Genomic DNA, 20,963 nt, shown 5'->3' on the forward strand with positions numbered 1-20,963 from the left:
GTCCCAAGTGGAAATGGTCCCAGGCTGGGAAATGGCTCATGTAGGGACGGAGCACCCTCCAGTGAAGACACTAGAGGATGGGTCAGGTGCTAGGTGTCCTACCCCACGATGGCACAGTGGGGACACAGCATGGCCTCAAGAGAAAAACTTGAACTCACACAAACGTCCCCTTCAACGTCTACTAGAATCAGATGCATCTGCTAAAAGCTCTCTTAGTACCATCAAGGAGTCCCTGGGGAGGACACAAGTTTCACGGGCCCAGCTGCTAACCAAAAGACTGGACGTTTGAATCCATCCGAAGGCACCTCTGAAGGAAGGTCTGGCCAGTCATTGCTGAAAACCAGCTACTAAACCCCCCCTGCATGTTCTCTTTTGACATACATGAAGTCGTCATGAATTTAGCAGCAACTGAGACAAGGAGATTCAGATTGTCCTTGAAGTAGGGTTTGTGACCAAACTACTGACTGTAAATTTGCTGACTGAGCAGTTTCACCCATTGAAATAACCTTTTAACTTTCTACTACAAACAGTCAAAATTTAAATCCTCTTTAACTAAGTGCTCAAACAGAAGGGAAAAACTGCTTAATGGAGATATAAAGGTGCTTAAGCCTCTCACCAGGCCGGGCCACCATCCTCCAAACCGTAAGATGATATACCTCAGGTTCGGTCGCTTAGATGCAGTTTAAATATTCAGATACGCAAACAGGCACCATTATAGGCTCATAATAGCAAGTTAAATCATGTTAAAGATTATCATTGGAGGGATTTTACTTGGGAAGTAGATATAAATTCATAAACTCAAAAGGTTAAAATCATTCTAACCAGCTCTGCAGCATGTCTGAAAAGTACATATATGGTCCCATGTGCTGGTACACTTTCTCACTGGGACAAATACTAGCCTCTCAGAGAGCACAGCTGACCAGTCCAGCCCCCACATCGGTCCCGAGCAACCGCTACATGGGTGCCGATGAGAAAGGAAAACCTTCATCTAAGACAGAGGCGTGCTCACCTGCTGTAATTCCTGCCCAATTCTCTTCTGTGTCTCCAGTTCTTCCTGGAGCTGGGTCATCCTCTGGCCGGCCTCAGTAACTGCTGCCTCAAGGCGCTGCATCTCCTCCTGCTGCACTGCCAGCCGTCTGTCAGCCAGCTCCTTCTTCACAGCCAACTCAGTGAACCCATCCGACTTTTCCCTTAACTTTTTCTGTAACAACTCAACCTAAAACAACAACCAAGACCTGAACAACACCAGAGAACCCTAGAAACAAAAACACTTGGCTTCCAAATAACAAGTGTGCATCAGAGTGGTGAGAGGAGACACACACTCGGTGCTTCCCACTGGGGACCCAACAGGAAGCAAAATGTGTCCTAAAATGAAAATATTCACGGGCAGCAGGGGACTAGAGCTGGGATGTCTGGGCAGTGCAGATGTCTGCATGAGCAATATCGTGCCAGCGTAACACTCAGAGACCAGAGCAAATCCAATACATGGTGCATCTCCTTCCCAAGGGGATAGGGGTCTGGACTTAGTGCTTGCTAATAATGTGAAAGCTTTTTTTCTGGTTTTTTTTTGGGGGGGGGGTAGAGAGGATGCAAATAATGTCAATGAGTTGTGTTGAACAAAAGGAAAAAGATCTTCACAGATTTTTAAAACAGCTTATTGATATGGTATTTGGACATCCTTTCAGAATAACTCTATTGTCAGAGAGGCAGGGAAAAGGGGGGTCCCTCACACATTTCTGCCAAAACATAGTCAACACTCTGGTGTCATCAACAGGTGCACGGCTGCATGCAACAGAAAGGAGCAGAGTACTGATAGGTGACAGAGACTAATGTAAGGGAACTCCAAAACTTCGTGGCAGAAATGGAGTTAAAAGATAATTAAATTTCCCTACATGCTTTTTGAAGCCCCCTTAAATATGGATATGTCTCTATGCACAATAGTCAATTCCCAAAGGCCACACACTACATAATTCCATTTATCTAATATTCCTGAAATGGCATGATTTCAGAAATGGGCAACAGGTGAGTGTTGGCCAGGGGCTAAGGAGGATATGGTTGTGGGAGGAAAGTGGATAATGGGGATGGAACCTTCACTCATCAGGTGTCCATGATCCTGGGCCCAGGCTTTTCTGAGATGTTACCATTGTGAGGAAGTGGGTAAAGGGACATGGAATCCCTGTATTATTTCTTATAACTACATCTAAGTCTTTAATTATCCCCAAATAAAATATTAACTAAAAAGACAGTAAACAAGCAAACTAATTACTGTTCTATCAAGATGAAGGCAGTTATAGTGCCAAGGAAAAGATATCCCAAAAAACAAGGGTGAGGCAAGGCTGGTCCTGGTCCAGTAACAGCCTTATCCAGGAGACCCTGGGGTAATGGCAGGTGGGGCTCTGTCCTTACCTCTTCACTTGGCTGCTCACTCTGCTGTTTTCATGGACATGGAAGGGAAAGAGGAGAAAGTCAGACTTACAGCACCCTGGAGCATGCCGTCAATGTCCCCAGGCTCCAAGGCTGGGCACTCACGTGGTTCTCCTGGGCACCCGTGGCCTGGGCCCGGGCCACCTGCCGCAGCTGTCCCTCCAGCCTCTGGATCTCCTGCTGGAACTCATCTCGCTCGTGCTCCCGCTCCGCTGCCTGCTCCTGTGGAGAAAGCAGGTGTGTCACCTCCTCTTTTCCAGAGGCAATGGCAGAGTTTACAGCCATGTAAGTCTCTATGTCCCCAGGACATGTCAACCTACTTTCCAGGGACCCTGAGGGTCATGACATTAGGGGAAGGAGCTAGCATCGGCAAAGCATCATGCCTCCATGGTCTGAACCCAGTTTCTGCCCATCCGACACTCTATCAGCAGAATTTTTGTACACCAGGGTAAATACAGAGTAATGGTCCTTTCCTCGAGGCAGCACCAGCTCTGAAATACTGATGCTACACAGAAAATGACATGCAGAGAACTGCCTAAGAGTACAGGTCCCAGGACACACCTGTGGGAAATATTCCAGGAACATAGAAGAAACGTGCCAAGAGTTGGCCAATATAGGAATATGATATGACAAGGGAATATTACAGATTTAACTTCATAGTCACCCTGAAAATACTTCTTCAGTGAAAGTAGTTCAGGTGATAAACTGATATACACTAAAGTAGAAAATTTGAACATGAGAAAAAAATTCCCAGTACCCTCTGCTCAAGCCTTCACTCAACCCATGTTGGCTTGGTTGCTTCTGAGCTAGATGGCCGCTTGTGTGGAATTCTGTGATGCTCACCCTCCCGGCATGATCACTGGAGATAAAATGGGTGCACAAGCAAATGTGGTGAAGAAAGCTGATGGTGCCCAGTTATCAAAATATACAGCATCTGGGGTCTTAAAAGACTTGAAGGTAAACAAGCGGCCATCTAGCTCAGAAGCAACCAAGCCAACATGGTAGAAGCACACCAACCCGTGTGATCACAAGATGTCAACAGGATCAGGTAACAGGTATCAGAAGACTCAAAACAATAAAAAAAAATACTGTTTAGAACGAGATAGGTGAGAGCAGAGACCCAAAATCCATCGACAATGGGACATTGTAGACAATGGGACATCCTCTCACAGAAGGGTCACAAGGAAGGGATAAGTCAATCAGGGTGAAGTATAGCACTGATAAAACACACAATATTCCAACCTGATTCCTTGAGGCTTCCTCACCCCCCACAATCATGACCCCAATCCTGCCTTTCACTGTGGCCTAGGCCAGAGCATGTACACAAGTACAGATAAGAGCTCAGGGCACATGGAGACCAGGTCAGATAAATCCCTCAGGAACAGAAATGGGAGTAGCGATACCAGGAGGGTAGGGGGAAAAAGTGGGTAGAGGAGGAGGGGAAGAAACTGTGGAGGAAAGGAGACAGAAGTCAGTGTAAGATATGATAATAGTAATAATTTATAATTTACTAAGGGGTCACAGGGTGGGAGGGAGGTAGAAAAAGAGGAGCTGATACCAAGTCCTCAAATAGAAAGTAAATGTTTAGAAAATAATGATGGCAACTACAAAAATGCTTGATAACAATTGAAATATGGATTGTTATAAGAGCTGTAAGAGCCCCCAATAAAGTGATCTTTAAAAAAATTCCATCGAAAAACAAGTCCTAGCCCTGATGATTCCACCAAATATTGAGACGAGTTGACACCAATTCTATTTAAATGATTCCAGAATACAGAGAAGAATGAAAATCTCCTAGATCCATTTTATGAAGCAAGTAAACCCTGATACCCAAACTAGACAGAGACATCATATAAAAAAGAAAACTGTAGACAAATATGCCTCACAGGCATAGGTGCAAAAACTCTCAATGCAATTCAACAATATATACCAATAGCAACAACAAAAATGTCGCTACCAAGTGGGATTCATCCCAGGTATGCAAGGAAGTTCCAACATTAGACAGGCAATCAATGTAATCCACAATGTAAATAAAACAAAGTGGGGGAAGCTACGCGAGCACATCAATGCGGAAAAGTCATCTGACAAAATCCATCACCCAATCCTGATAGCAAAATTGGAAATGAAGGGACAATCCTCAATATACTTAAGGGCATAGAAACAAAAGCAAGAGCATTCGTGTAAAGAGAAACTACAGTCCCCTAGCGAACAGGAAGCAGACAGGGAAGCCGGGTAACGCCACTCCTAGTCAATACCCTGCTACAAGTCTGAGCCAAGCTGAAAGGCAGGAAAGAGAACTAAAACGTATCCAAACTGGCAGAGGCACACAAGTCAATTGTCCTCCTTTACAATAACACAGAGAACCATAAAAAGGAAATCAAGAAAACAATTCCATTTACAATAGCTACAAAAGATTACACACTCAGGACGAAATCTAACAAGAGAAACAAAATAAACTATAAAAAAGAGGACCTGATGCAAAGGGCTTAAGTGGAGAGCAAATGCCTTGAGAAGGATTGGGGCAGGGAATGTATGGATGTGCTTTATACAATTGATGTATGTATATGTATGGATTGTGATAAGGGTTGTATGAGCCCCTAATAAAATTTTAAAAAAGAAAAAAAAATTGTAAAAAACAAAAAACCAGGAGGCTTACATAAACAGAATATACCATGGTCATGGAGAGGAAGATTGAAGATTGTGAAAATGTCGATACAACCAAAGCAACCTATAGATACGCTACAATTTCAACCTTGATTCCAACCTCACTCTATGCTGAGTGGGAAATGTCAAATATTTTAAGAAGTATTATCATAAAAGTCAAGAAAAGGTTTTCACCGAAATAGAAACATTCTTTGCCTGGTGCTTAAGTGGAGAGCAAATGTTTTGAGAATGGTGAAGGCAATGAATGTACAAATGTGCTTTACACAATTGATGTATGTATGGATTGTGATAAGAGTTGTATGAACCCCTAATAAAAAAATTTTTTTAATTCTTTGATGTTTACCAAGGGTAGGAGAGATGAGAGGAAAAGTTACTGGCTAGAGAGTAGGCAATGTTTTAATTAGGTGAAAGAGAAGGCAAAAAAAATAATTAAGGAAATTCAAGTTACAGCAAATAAAAGACATACTATAAAACACAAGTTATAGTACACTGTTTCAATTTTGTTCATTAAAAACATGGATTTGATCTTGTTGTTTTACCCACTTAAGCACCCTTGGTAGCATAAATGGTTAATAATACTCTTGGCTAATGGAAGGTTGGAAGTTCAAGGACACCCAGAAGTGTCTCAGAAGAATAACATCATGACCTGCTTCTGAAAGACCAGCACTGGAAAGTCTAATGAGCACAGATCTATTCTGATATGCATAGGCCCCCATGAATTGTAAACACAGATTATCTAAAAGATCCCAAACCCCCATTACACAAGACAGTATTTGATGGGTGGCAGCATTATATATGGTTTTATATGGTTCGTTTTGATCACTATAATTTCCTAAGAAATCTGCATAATTTATATGCCAAATGAAAATATTTCACAGATTGTGATAGTAAGTTTGCAATGAAGAAGGCTGGCTAACACCCCCATGAAGTGACCAGCCAAAGCTGCCGGTCTTGATAATGACATCAAGGCAGCTGCCACGCCTCCCTGTCTTCCTTCTCTAGCGACCATCCAACAGAATCTGATGCCCAAGTGAGGGACAAAGTAACCTCAGAGCCTACACCTACCAAGACACCGAGGTCATGATAGACAGAGACCTTTCTCAGGAAACAACTTTAAGTGCAGGGGCTAAATGCACAATGGAGCATGAGGGGGACCCTGGATTAGCTGTCAGACCAACCAACTCTGACACATGATGGAGACAGCTGCTAACACGTGTGTTAGAGAGCAGCACCACAAGGTGAAACTTTCTCGTCCTCTTTATCATACCGTCATTCGGAAAGAGAATGCCCGAGTTCTTAGAAAATGTGTATTTAAATAGCTGTAGAGGCAAAGGCAGATTGCCCACTTTTAGTCCAGCGGCTCAGTAAAATGCAGGGTGTGTGACTGCACACACCTGTGATCCACACCTCCAAATCCTGAGGCAGCTGGCTTAGGATCGATCAGATAACTCTGAGTGAAGGCTGTATGGGCATTTTCTGTATTACTTTTCTACTTCGAATAAGTTTGAAATTGCTTCACAGTAAAGTTAAAAACAGGTGTTTAGAAGATGCTATGGGCCAACAAACTATCCTTGAACTACAAGCTTTTCTTTCTTGATTGATGTGTTTTGGTTTGTTCTTTGTCAGTGGTTTGTTGTTGTTGTTTTGTTGTATACTATTGCTTTGTTTTCCTCTGTCTTGTTTCTGTGCATGTTATTATCTCCACAGGTCTGTCTAAATAAGATAGACTGGATGAACAATCTGGAGGAGAAAACAACGGGACCGACAGTTCCGGGGGGACATGGGACGGGGAGGTGAGGGGAAAGGAAGTGGTGTTAACAAACCCAGGAACAAGGGAACACAACAAGTGATACAAAATCAGTGGTGAGGAGGGTGTAGGAGGCCTGGTAGGCTGTGATCAAGGGTAGGGTAACGAAGAGGTATAGCTGTAACCCAGGTGGGGACAGAGCATGATAGTGGGGCAGGAGGAAAGTCAAGGGAAATAGAGGAAAGAACTGGGAGGCAAAGGCCATTTATAGAGGTCTAGACAAAGACATGTACATATGCAAATATAAATGAGGATGGGGAAATAGATCTATGTGCCTATATTTATAGGTTTAGTATTAAGGTGACGGAAGGACCTTGGGCCTCTACTCAAGCACTCCCTCAATGCATGAATACTTTCTTCTATTAAATTGGCATTCCATGATGCTCACCCTCCCGACACAACCGCTGAAGCCTAAGCCTAAGCCAAGCAAATTTGGTGAAGAAAGTTCATGGTGCTTGGCTACCAAAAGAGATAGCGTCTGGGGTCTTAAAGGCTCGAAGATAAACAACCAGCCATCTAGCTCAGAAGTAACAAAGCCTACATGGAAGAACACACCAGCCTGTGTGATCACGAGATGTCGAAGAGATCAGGTATCATCAAGAAAAAAAAATCTTATCATAGTGAAATGAAGGGGGAAGTGTAGAGTGGAGATCCAAAGCCCATTCATCGGCCACTGGAGATCCCCTCACAGAGGGTCTAGGGGAAGAGATGAGTCAGTCAGGGTGCGATGTAGCACCGATGAAGAATACAGCTTTCCTCCAGTTCCTAAATGCTTCTTCCCCGCCACTACCATGATCCGAATTCTATCTTGCAAGTCTGGATAGAGCAGAGGTTGTACACTGGTGCAGATAGGAGCTGGAGGCACAGGGAATCCAGGGTTGATGATAGCTTCAGGACCAGGGGTGTGAGAGATGATACTGGAAGGGTAGAAGGTGAGTGGGTTGGAAAGAGGGAACCAATTACAAGGATGTACATGTGACCTCCTCCCTGGGGGACGGACAACAGAAAAGGGGGTGAAGGGAGACACCGGACAGGGCAAGATATGACAAAATAATAATTTATAAATTATCAAGGGCTCATGAGGGAGGGGGAAGTGGGGAGAGAGGGGGAAAAAAGAGGACTTGATGCAAAGGGCTTAAGTGGAGAGCAAATGCTTTGAAAATGATTAGGGCAAAGAATGTACAGATGTGCTTTATACAATTGATGTATGTATATGTGTGGACTGTGATAAGAGTTGTATGAGCCCCTAATAAAATGTTTTAAAAAAATCCACAAATTGTGAGAACTGAGGCCATAAAAAAAAAAAGAAGAAGATGCTATGGATTGAACTGTGTCCTCCATAGAGATAAGTTGACATTCTAAACCCCATACCTGTGAACACGGTCTTGTTTGGAAATAGGGGTTTTTGAAGATGTTTCCAGTTAGTAAGCGGTCACAATGGAGAAGGTGGGCCTGAATTCTCTAAGACTAGTGTGTTTATAAAAGGAGAAGAGAAAGAGAAAGCACACAGGAAGATGGCCATGTGAAGATAAAGTCTGAATGACTCGGGTCACTGCTGTCGCCAGCAGCAGAGAGAGCAAGCACGGAACAGAATTTTAGGAATTCACAGGCCAACACTCTGATCTCGGCCTCTCGGCCTGAAGAGGATGACTGTGCATGTCTATGAGCCCCTGGGAGCCACCCCAATGCACGGTGCTATGCTCTACCGCAGCCCCAGGGCACGGATCAGAAAACACGAGGAGCTCTGGGGTGAAGGAGTGCAGTGCGCTGCAGACTTACATCCATGAACTGCCGCTGGCTGCGCAGGTGCTTGTCCAGTGAGGTCATCTGCTGCTTCAGCGCGACAACCTCCTCCGCATACTGGGCGCACGCCTGATGCTGGGACACCTGCTCCTCCAACTCCGACTCCAGCACCCGCAGCTGGGAGAGCAGAGCGGCTCGATCCTTCTCAGACTGCTTCGTAGTCTCCAACTGCTCCTTGGTTAGACACTCCACTTCCTTCTGGAGACCTAAAAGGCCCCGAACACAGACATGGAGGAAAACGCCCAGGGCATACCCTGGAAGCAAGTGGCCCTGCCCACCAGCTGCCTTCTAGAAGTGGAGACAGGCAGTCTTTGCCATACAGAGCCACTCAGTGACTCTCACGATTGGGGTGGAGACAGACAGACTTCACTATGTAGGCTAATGGTGACTGCCAGACCAATGTGGAAATAGGAGAATTGACTTAAATGCTCATGGCTGCCCAGTAACTTCCAGAGCCAATATGGAGATACCACGCCGGGTTGACAAGGACTACTGGCCATATGTGGAAGCAGACTCCACCATGTAGGGCTGACAGCTACTGTAAGGACCAATGTGGAGTGGGACAGACACCATCCTGGGGAGTGAGCAGGGACTGCCGGGCAGAGGTGGAGACAAACAGGTAGACTCCATTGAGTGGGGTCACCTGTGACTGCCAAGGGAGGAAGGATCCTTCCTACACAGTGGGCTCAGATGCAACAGGCTCGGGGGTAGCTCCGATGGAATTAGGGCTGTCAAGCCTCCTTTGCAGCCAAGGCGCAGAAGCCAAGATCACCCCCTGGCTGAGTGCAGGGGAGAGCCAAAGGACAAAAGTTCTGAACCAGCCAGCACAGGTGCTACCTTGCCCTGCCCATGCCCTGTTTCCCTCCTTCCTGATGAACCAGCAAGCAGCAGGGTTCCATGCACACAGGGCATCAGTGTCTGCCCCCAAGGCCAGGCCAGCACCCAACTAACCTGCCACTGTATATCAAACACCGATGCAAATTACTCAGGCCACAAAATCACACCTTCTCAAGTGTGCGCAGTCTGAGAACAACCCATCTGGGCGGTCCCAGGCCGCATACCAGCAACTGTCAGGAGTGACGTCTTCATGTGTATCCACCAGTATGGAAAACCCCCTGGATGTGAACACATGACCATGTCGGCTAAGAGCAAATCCGTGCACCGTACAGGCCCCCGCTGGGTGCGCAGGGCTGTAATGGCCTCTTGAAGGAAAAGTGAATTGGCTGTGAGTCCTCCAAAGCTGACCTAAGACTGACCAGGCAGTGAAGCCCACACTAGTCCACATGTCAGGGGACAAGTCTGAATAAACTTCGGCTCAAAAGAAAACCATAAACTAGTAGCATCTCCAGCGACACCTGTGCACAGGGGAACTCTCCGGGCGGGCCTTATTTTCCACCTCTGGCCGAATCTTTGAGGAACCCTGGAGCATCAAATTACCCAAGAACTGAAACGATTTCATTTCTATTTCACCAGCTTTCAAACTTATTTTGGCTTGTGAAAGTCTGTTTAACTCTTTCAATAACAAACTCTGGTTTGACCAGCTCCAAACCACTAACCACTCTGTGGGAGAAAGACGGGGCTTGCGGTCTTGGAAACCCAGTGGGGCAGCTTTACTCTGTCCTGTAGGGTTGCCATGAGGCAGAATTGACTCAATAGCAATGAGGCGTCACTACCATTAAGATAATACTTCCCATAAATACTCATGCCGATACCCCAAAATTAATGATGATAAAATAGCATCAAGCACGCAGCTTAATGGCCTCAAGGGGTGGCATTACAGCCACAGAAGTGCCTTTAACAGTACGGTGCATCAGCCTTGAGACCACCAAGGCTCTCGTGGCTTGAGGAAGACAGTGTCACCTCCCACCATGTATCCAGGGGAACATGCACTCGAGCCAGGGCGCCACGGCACGTGACCCAGGACCGGCTGGAGCTTGAGCTGCAGGCTTCCCCACCTCACAGGGGACGAGGAGACGTGCAGGGCCAGAACCCAGCCTGAGAGCTCCTCAGGACCCCCAAGCCATGCGGCTACAAACAGCACGCACAGACCACAGCTGAGTGACAGCAGCAAGGAGTCTTAGAGAGTACTGTTCACACAAGCTCGTTAGGTTAAAACACCATGACAACATAAGGGACCACAGTCTGCCACAAACACTGAGGAACTCTGCCCCTCGGCGGAATCGTCTACCAACTCTACAGCAAGCACAAAGCACACAGAAATCGTTCATCCATTTTACAAACCTGAATCCTTTTGTGCTACAGTGACAGGAATGCCTATGAAGCAAAATATATACACATTTACAGAAATAAATCGAGAAGAATGCATGACCTCGAGTACAAAGTTCAGGACTAAGAGGAGAGACGGCATCGGGAGCAGACTCTGGGGAAGGTTTGGCATCAGAGAATTCTGAGACATGCGAGTCCCCCCAGTTCACCCTCTGTTCTTAAAGTACTGAAGAGGCTCCGGCTCCAGGACTTTGGCATGAATTGTTCAATGGGACCAAGGAGGAGAAGAGAAGTTCACAGTGCAGAAACAGTCGTTTCCAACTCTGGGTTAAGTGATGACAGACAGTCCATGTAGCTAAGATAAAAAGAGGGACCCAAAAAACATGGGAACCACCTGGAGGTGCCAGGTCCCATGGCCTGGAGCACCCCTGTAGTGGGGCAGCATGAGGACAAGCTGCCCCTGCCCTTCTGCCAATACCCCAGCCAGCATCACCGCCCAGATGAGAGGTAGGGGTGGAGTGGGCCCGTGTCTGAGGCTACCTCAAGGGCTTCAGGGCCACCACCAGAGATGTAGGCTCAGGGCTCCCAGGACACAGAAAGGTCATCAGCAACTACTGGGAAAGCTAACCAAGTGCCTGTGCAGAGGAGCAACATGTCTATCCAAGGACTGTGAGCTCCTCTGAAGCATTAATCCCTTGAATCACCACAGACACCTGGCTGCTTCCAAAGTATCTGCTGGGCCATGAATGTGCTCACTGTCTGCAGGACAGACAGCACCCAACCACAGCATCGGGGAGGGACAGGAGAAAGACGGAATCACAAACACGCACACACCCATTCCTTCTGGAGCAAATCCCAAGACGTTGAAACAGGCTTAATAACTATGCACACCCAAAGTTCACAAAGAAAAGAGAAGCGCTTGAAGCCCACGTTCCGGGAGCTCAGAAGGTCAGCGCTCAACAGCCAGCATCTCTTACCAGATTCTCTCGCCTGTGCGCTGGCAGCAAGGGCCTCCATCTGGCTCTGCAGGGCAGTGCACTCCTCCTTCAGCTGTGCCTGCTCACGGGCTGCCTTCTGGAGCTGCTGGCTCAGTTGCTGCAGCTCCAGCACCAGGAGCTGCTCGGACTGCTCCTTCTGACCAATCGTCGCCTGCAGGTCTGCCCTCTCTTCTTTAAACCCTTCGATGAGCCCTGCAGAGGAGACCAAGTGAGACATGCGTTCACCAAAAACAAGCAGCGTGTACCAAGGGCCATGACTCGTCTGCGCTCTACCATACAATGGACGCCAGCTGGGGTGGGGAGCTGAACGTGGGGCAGAAATAACACGGTAGGTCTCAGGCCAGTTCAGGCCGTGCAAGAACAGAAACAACAAAAAGCAGGGCTTCATCCCACACACTGTGGACATGTTACCAGGAGAGTCTGTTGTCTGAAGATGGCCATCACGCTTGGTAAGGCAGAGGGGCAGCAACAAAGAGGGGACCCCTCAAGAAGGTGGACTGACACAGTGCTCGAAACAATGGACCCCAACATGAGAACAATTGTGAGGGTGGTGACTCATTCTGTTGTACACAGTGTCACTATGAGCCGGAACTGACTCACGAGTACCAAACAACAAGAGGCTAAACTAAAAATAGAAAATAACCAACGTTGGTTGGCAAAGATGTAGGGAAATGCGAACTCCTCCACTGCTGCTGCTAAGGCAACGTGACCCCACACCCCCGTGGGCCGGCTCACCCCAGGGCTGGTGGAGCTCCTCCCGAGGCGCCTCATCCCGTCCCACCCATGCCCTGCTGCTGCAGGGGTGCCACCACTCACCGTGGGCCTGGTGGAGCTCCCGGGTGAGGGCGGCCGCCGCTGCGCTCTCCTCACTGAGGCAGTCCAGGAGCTCCTTCTGCTTCCGAACGACCTGCGCAGTCTCCTCGTTTTTATCATTAAATTCTTTCTCAAAATGAGAATGAATTTGGCGCGCTTCCTCCAGCTGTTACAACACATGTGAAAATCAAATTGTATATGGAAAATAACCAAGACTCATATTAGCACCACACTTGGGCAGCATTCTAGTGAAATCAGAAATAATTCCATGAAAAACAACAATTTCCATTATGTCAACTGCTAAACAATTAAATCTGCTCACCCAACAAATGTTCAAAGAAAGTCTATACACAGACACACACAGGACACTTTGAAACAATTGTCCCCCAGAGAACCAGGACACAGGGCACGGGTCGTAATCACCCACATCGTGCAGGGTCAACAGGGACAGGGCACCCGATAGTGCTTCCTCCTCAATGTGCCACCAGCATCTAGAGCAGGGCTTCTCAGTCTTCCTCATGCCGCAACCCTTTCATACAGTTCCTCATGTCGTGATGACCCCCAACCATAACATGATTTTCATTGCTACTTCAGAACTACAATTTTGCTAGTTATGAATCAGGTGACCCCTGTGAAAGGGTTGCTCAGTCCCCAAAGGGGTCGTGACCCTCAGGTTGAGAACTGCTGATCTAAATCCTAGCCCAATGGCAGCCCTCCTGCTGCCTGCATGTACTTTGCAGCCCCTCCTGTGGCCTCCGTACGCTCCAGATGAGCACAGCCCAGTTCTCCCCTCCATGTTCTCACTCAGCGGTTGACAGACTCTCAGCCCTGATGGTGGGGTTTCCCTCATATGCTTGCTTCTCAGGTGCCTCTTCCAAGGAAACCTGTGGATCCCACCTTTGAAGAAGCCCTGGAAGCCACCACGTCTCACCCCCTACGTCATGGGCTACCTCAGATGCCCTCCTGCCTGCAGCCAAGGCCACTCCCCAGGAGCACAGGTCAGGGCCACGGGCCAGGGAGGTGGAGCTGCCTCTCTAAGCTCAGCCTTCAAACAGGCTCCTAAGCCCTTGCTGTGGCCTCTCCCATGGCACCACTACACCTCCTCAGTGCCCTCTGCACTCGTACCCTCATTCAAACCGCGGGCACACGGGACGAGGGACAGTTCGGGTTAATGACAGAGCAACTGGGTACTTGTAGATGCCGTGTAGACGAGGACCAGAAGGGGAAGTGATGCAGGGAAGGCAGTGGAGGAAGCAAGACAAAGAAGCTGCGATCATGAGGCTGTGGCCTACAGCTGACTCCACTGACACAACCCAGCGAGCGTTTCTCAGCTGGACAGCACCGACCCGCCCGCTGCTAACTGTTCACATGCACTCTTACTAACTGTCTGAAATGTTCCAGGAGTAACAACTTCTAAAGGCACAGACATTCACCATATAACTGCAGCAGCATCAGGCTGGTTTGTACATTACCTAAACTAAACAAGTCGGGGCTGGTTGGTGACTCACAGTAAGCCTGCCTCTATTGGAACTTGGGTTCAGAATGGCCTCTCTCAGAAGGGCGTGGGTGGGGGGAGCAGTGTTGACAGTGGAAGGTCTGCACGCTGCGGCTGTCAGTGTCGTCTCTGCGCCGACACAAGCGGCAGCACGGGGTAGGAGAGAAGCACGTGCGAGTGGCAAAGCCCCGAGAGGCGCCTGCTGGCTGACACCAGCCAGCCCCTTCATCTCACCCCCAGGAGGCCAACAGAGCCCGGAACTCGTCTATAACTCCTCTCGGGGGAGACTCCCCCAAATGCAGACGGAATCGTTTGTACAGGGAGGTCCCTGCCCCTCCACACAGCACCTCACCTGGCGGTTGGAGTCCAAAACCATCTCCAGGAGTTTGTCCACAGCCAACCTGAGGTTCTGGAAGATCTTCCTGACCGGCTGTTCATACTCCAGTGTGGTGTCTGGGTTCATAAAGAAGCTTTCACACACATGACTGCTGATCTCGGCCACCGTCGACACCTCTGCAGGCTCGGGTAACGCCCCATCAGGCTCTAGTGGGGCTGTGCGGAGCTCGGGCAGGGCCGCATCCAGAGCGGAGGCTGCAAACAAGCACAGGCCTTCATCCGTGGCACAGCAAACAAGTCAACCACGCAAACTAGCTGTAAGGCAAGGCGCAAACTGCATCCAGCAGGCCACAGGGAACCCAAGAGCTGTTGCCCATCGTAGCGACAGGGAGCCACACTACACAGGGACGGGGAAGCCTCCACTGTGCTTGAGCCTTGCATGGGCAGGAGGACTCAAGGAGGCAGGAGCTCACATCACCGCCACAATGTTACATCCCAGGCAGCCACTGGAGAAACCCAGCACCACTTTGCCCCTATCAATAATCCTCCCCTACAGCCACCTGCAGCGGCCCAACCCACAGCACACCAAGCAGTAGGCCCGGCAGCCCCTCCTTCTCAGATGGTCTACAGCATTGTAAAGACTTCGGGCACAAGTCCTGGCACCACTAGCTCTCCGTGGTCCTTATCAAAAGGTCAGACAGTGCTCACCTATGGAAAAATCATTCTTGCTCATGCACATATCCCGCCTCATGAGCAAAGACAAATGACTAACCACACTAGGCAACCTTCATTGCACAGTGCACTCTAAATGGAGCTGCTCTAACAAGCCAAGTCAACACAAGTACTCACCTGTGCACTCTCCTGCACACAGGACCTCAATGGTTGGCCACACGTCAGGCAAGCTCTCTGTACACGTGGCCTCCGTGTCGTCCAAACAGAGCCCCACATGCTCACTGACATGACTCCTTATGGCAACTGCAGCCCGCAGCGCCTCTCCAAACAAGCTCAGCAGCCTCCGGAGGGCATCCTGGAGTGAGTTCCTGAGGGGAGGACGTGAGAATCAGAAGACACAACTAATGAAAACGGGCCCTGGCAGAGAATTCTCAGCACAGGCAGGTGCAATAGGAACGACCGTAAGATGCTGTGGGAGGCACTGGCCATGCTCCAACACACGGGCAGACAAGCTTCCACACAAGAGCGCACGAGGGTCCATAGACCCGCACCCTCAGGAAATAAGGGAAAATTACTTTAAGAAACCCAGTCACTGAAAACTTCTGAAAACGGTTCTAAGAGCAGAAGTAGATGATAAAGCACCTTATTCAAGAACATCTACAAAAATTCAATATGAAAGGTGAGACTATCTGAATCGCTCCCTCATCCCCTCCTAGAGCTCAGCAAGAAGACTCCTCTCCAAGCAGCTACACCAAACTCTGGCTCCTCACCCCTTGCTCCCAGTTGGAGGCTTTCTCCAGAGAGAAACAGGATAGAAACATCTCTCACCCTGCCTGCAACACCCTGTGGCTGGAGCTGTCTCAGGTGAATACATCCAAGAATCCAATACCTTCACTCCTTGAAGAGTTGGCAATTATTAAAAGACAATAACTTACACACCCAGAAGCTCAACAAATCCAAATAAGATCATGTAAAAGATTCACAAACAGACACGGTACAGTAAAAGTGCTGAAACACAAAGGCACAAGAAAATCTTGAAAAGTGCAAGAAAAATATAACTCATCACTTAAGATTAGCAACTGACATCCCAGCGAACATGAGTCAGTGAGAAATAGTGGAATGACATATTCAAAGTTCGAAAATAAAAAACTGTCATTCAAAATCCGATATACAGCAAAGCTAACTTTTAGAATTGGCTTGAATGCAATTATACAAAGGAATACGTACATAATGTATTGCACCTGTAACATAAAGAAATGAAATATTGTACAATAATATGCAAGAAAATGGTTGGAAGCATCCCCATAATAGGCAAAGAAAATAAAGGATAATAAAGACAGGAAAGCAATAAAGATGTACTGTTGGATTTGTAACGTTGCTTAAAAAAATAGATAATACTACTACTCCCAAAAAGGGAGAGCACAAACAGGGGTGTGTAAAAGTAGCATTTCAACATTATCACTAGAGTTAAGCTAATATAGATGTAAAGCATATTCTAATGACTTTATACATACTCATAAGATGGCAAGCCTCAGAGAACACACTTAAAAAAGTTACTATGGTCTAGAAAAGAGCAATGGAATATATGTACAAATATGTCAGATACAATTGATGTATGGTTTAACAAGAGTTATAAGATCCCCCAATAAAATGATACTTTTAAAAGTCATTATGAATTACAAAAGCTACAAACAGAAAATAAACATTTAATGTAAAAGAATACAGTAAGTAGAAATGGGGAAACAAAAATATATGATCCATACAAAGTAAAGTGTTACCCATAATCCACTCATATCAATAATAACAATACATATGAAATGATTAAACAATCCATTCAAAAAGCAGACTTGTTTAGACTGGATTTTTAAAAGAATGTATGTGTTTTCTATAGGAGACACACTTTAGATTCAAAGATGGCAATAGTGCAAACAGGAGGTGGGAGGAGGAAGGGGGCAGAGTGGAGACCCAAAATCCATCTGCAGACAATTGGACATCCCCTTACAGAAGGGTCACAAGGAAGAGATGATCCAGTCAGGGTACAATACAGCACCGATGAAACATACAACATTCCTCTAGTTCTTTAATGCTTCTTCCCCACCACTGTCATGATCCCAATTCTACCTTACAAATCCAGCTAGACCAGAACATGTATACTGGTACAGATAAGAGCTCACAACACAGGGAGTCTAGGAAAGATAAACCCCTCAGGTACAATAATGGGAGTAGCAATGCCATGATGGTAGGGGGAAAGTGGGGGAAAGTTGGGGGTAACCAATCACCAGGATCAACATATAACTGCCCTCCCCCAGGGGGACAAACAACAGACACCTAGGAGTGAAGGGACACAGCAGTCAGAGTAAGATATGAAATATGAAAATAATAATATATAAATTATCAAGAGTTCATGAGGGAAGGAGGGTGGGGGAGGGAGCTAATACCAAGGGCTCCAGTAGAAACAAAGTGTTTTGGAAAGGATGATGGCACAATGTACAAATGCACAATGTACAAATGTACTTGACACAATGGATGGATGGACTGTTATAAGCGCTGTAAGAGCCCCCAATAAAATGAATTTTTTTAAAAGATGCTAATTGATTCAAAATCAATGGATGAAAACAGAAATAAAAGAACCACAAGAAAGTTGGGGTGGCGATACTAACACCAGACAAATTAGTTTTTTCAAACACCTTTTCCTAGAGCGACACCTATGTACTGAGGCTGAAACCACATTAAGGAACTAGTGGGCACTGATGAATGAAACCGGAGGGCAGTCAAGAGTGAAACTGCTAATGACAGGAGGGCTGCAACAAGAGGGTTTCTCTTGAATTTGGCAAAGCTAGATGGTGAGTGCACAGATATTAGTTACAGCACCCAGTCCTCTAGCCTGTGTTTGGAAGAGTTCTTTAAATACGAAGAATAAGGTAGACACGGGGGGAGGGGGTATCTCTCTGCCCAGCCAGACACTGAACTGCACCCTGCCAATGTCGTGTGATAAAGGACCCCAGAGTGAGAGGAAGTGACAGACGAGACCAGCAGCTCATTCTGGGAGCCAGCCTGGCCGCCCAGCAGTGACGGCAGCACGGTGAGGAGGCCTACAGGCACTGACCTTTCACTGCGAGATAAATCTATGTCAGCCTTCAGCATCGCTATCAGATTTGTGCCTTCCTGGTTTTCTCGTTCACGTCTCTGCTGCAGAGTCTCCAGTTTGGAATTACATTCTTCAACCTCTTTACTCAAGGATGTAATCTTGCCTTTCAGCTGCTCAGAAAAAAATATGTGAGATGTAGTTATAACAATTTAAATAAGGAACTATCATGACTATATTTAACAAAAATATGGACAAAGCTTAGTAAGCCGGTGATTAAAGGGAACATTGCTATGAGTTTTCTTCTGAATTTCATCGTCTACACAAAGAGAATGCACAAATCACTCTACTCCTGTCTTGCCACGGAGGAGGAAAAAGCGTACCACATTATTCTCACAAACAATGACTCACTCTACAAGCCCTCCATCTGGTTGTGCAGAATAAACAAGCTGCCAAGCAAGCAAACCTTTCCCATATTTCTCTCTAAAAACGAAAATGAGTCAATCACCTTAAAAGTCCTCACACTGTGAGCTAGGCAAGCAAGTAGCATCAACAGTCCTAGTAAGCTATCACTGGCTACCACGGGCTCCCTAGGTCCTCACTGGGCAGCAGCAACCAAGCCTGGCAGTAATACCATGCAGCTTAGAGTAACAAATGTGTCTTCCAAGCAAGAAAACAACATAGCTCCGTGATCCAAGTTGCTCACCTTCAATGCCAATGGCAGAGGTTTCTGTGAATTGGTCACATTTGCATACACGAACGCTGACACGGAAGGTGAAAGCGCAGAGGAGACTCAATTGAGAATCACTATGCAGCACTCAGTGGGGCAGTCCCTCCCTCAACCGAGGCTGCTGTTGCTCAAGGGGTGCTGCCTACAAGTCCCTGTGCTGGTGGGGTGTCGAGCTCAACACCAGTAACAAGGCGTCCAAGAGCACTAGACCGACAGCGATGGACTCGACATGGAGAATCTAGGGCGCACTTGAAAACATTACCCTGGGTAGACGTCTCTGGGTTCAGAGGCTCTGGGGGAGCTTGTTCAGCTTACCAGGAGGAAGAGAAGATAATCCTAGACGTGAATGCTCCAAAGGAGTAGTACCAAAACAAATGGAAGAAAACGCTAACAGAGTTACAAAGATAAATTGACAAATTCAATGTTGGAGTGCTAGATCTTAACCCCTGCCCTAAGTAACTGAAAAAGCAGATAAATCTAAGTTAAGGGAAATGAAAAGGAAAAACAGATATAAAGATCTGAACAGTACAAGTAATCATGATCAAAAGCATACAGATAGCCCCTCTTCTGTGAATCGGCCCATGTCCCCTGTGTGCGGTCTTGGACCACATGGTGGACTGCTGGTCACTAGCTAAAGGCTCAGGCTTCCTATCTTAAAGAATTACTCTAGGTATTAAAAACCACCCGCTGTTTTAGATGGGAAGATAATACAGAACTTTGGGTTCTGACCATTATGGAGCATGTAAAATACAAAGCTCACGCGAGCAGCAGAGAACACAAGGAAATGTAGGGAAAATCAATCATACCAATCAGCACAATCATTTCTTCAGAGTGAAGTTAGCCAGCCCGCCCTCGGGGCTCACAGGGAGGAAATGAGGGGACTGTATTGGACGAGTTAAAACAATAATGTAAGAACTATTAAGTGAGAGACAGATAATCAGCTAATTCTCAAAAAAAAAAAAAAATCACCTCTCAAAAAAAAGGCACAAACATGAACCATCTAGCACTCCAGCATTGAATTGCAATGGAAAGAGTCCTATTTATTTATTTTAAGTGAATTTTAAATTTTAAATCAGGCAGGGAGTTTCCATTTCATACCATCAACTCAAAAACACTGCCATAAAGTTGATACTTACTCACAGCAACCTGCCTGTGGGTTTCTGAGGCTGTAACAGTTTACGAAGTAGAAAGCCCCGTATTTGCCATTCAACAAGAAACATTTAGAAAATCATAAAAACTTGGTATCAGATAGCAGCCATTCTCTAACCACAAACAAAAAATTAAACATTTGTAATATATCTAAACAAAAAACTCAAGCTTGAAAAATATTTATAAAACACAATAAATGACAAATGAAAAGATGAAATTTATCCAAAACATTTATCAATTTATCCCATAAGCCCCAACTCTGACGCACACCTTTCCTGATTCTAAACCATGCAATATCGTCTTTATCTATTGTCTTATACAACACTATATAAGTCCAATTTAGTGTTCTAGAATTCCAGTCCCTACAATGCTATCCATAAATTTGCTATGTTCCACAGTCAAATTTAACACAGCAAACTGTGTTTTTTTGGAGTGGAGGGGGAAACACCTTTCTAGGTGACCAGACGTCCTGCTTTTGATGGGACAGTCCTGATTTTTAACAATTTGTCCTGTGTCCCATGGCGCTTTTAAAAAGTCCTGATTTTTGGAACGAATACATGACAAGCTAGGGTGTACAGTTTTCGGCTGCCATGTGGCTATTTCGCCAGGATAGGAGTTTTGTCAATGGTGTCCGCTTTACCAATGTTAAAAAAAATCTGGTCACCTGCTTTCAGCCAAAATCTACCTGACGTCAGCAATGATGTCCCGCACTCCACATCCGCTCCTGAATCTGTCCTGAGTCTCTGGCAGCACCCTTGTTG

At 46.5% G+C, this 20,963-nt stretch overlaps 1 protein-coding gene across 6 annotated transcripts in view; it reads right to left on the reverse strand.

Moving 5' to 3' along the window:
• The window catches only part of PCNT (pericentrin), a 125,501-nt gene that overhangs the window by 55,840 nt on the left and 48,698 nt on the right, over positions 1-20,963 (reverse strand). For 4 of the 6 annotated variants that reach the window (XM_075542175.1, XM_075542172.1, XM_075542176.1 and 1 more), the window contains exons 17-25: positions 18,345-18,496; positions 15,416-15,606; positions 14,583-14,821; positions 12,739-12,901; positions 11,902-12,114; positions 8,675-8,904; positions 2,530-2,646; positions 2,407-2,430; positions 1,010-1,216 (exon numbers count right to left, since the gene is read on the reverse strand). In XM_075542175.1, the coding sequence (XP_075398290.1) occupies positions 1,010-1,216; positions 2,407-2,430; positions 2,530-2,646; positions 8,675-8,904; positions 11,902-12,114; positions 12,739-12,901; positions 14,583-14,821; positions 15,416-15,606; positions 18,345-18,496 (1,536 nt within the window). The remainder of the gene's footprint in view (positions 1-1,009; positions 1,217-2,406; positions 2,431-2,529; positions 2,647-8,674; positions 8,905-11,901; positions 12,115-12,738; positions 12,902-14,582; positions 14,822-15,415; positions 15,607-18,344; positions 18,497-20,963) is intronic. The other 2 variants (XM_075542177.1, XM_075542173.1) reach the window with 1 other exon arrangement.

This window comes from Tenrec ecaudatus, chromosome 2, assembly GCF_050624435.1.
Source record: "Tenrec ecaudatus isolate mTenEca1 chromosome 2, mTenEca1.hap1, whole genome shotgun sequence".
NCBI classification, from domain to species: domain Eukaryota; kingdom Metazoa; phylum Chordata; class Mammalia; order Afrosoricida; family Tenrecidae; genus Tenrec; species Tenrec ecaudatus.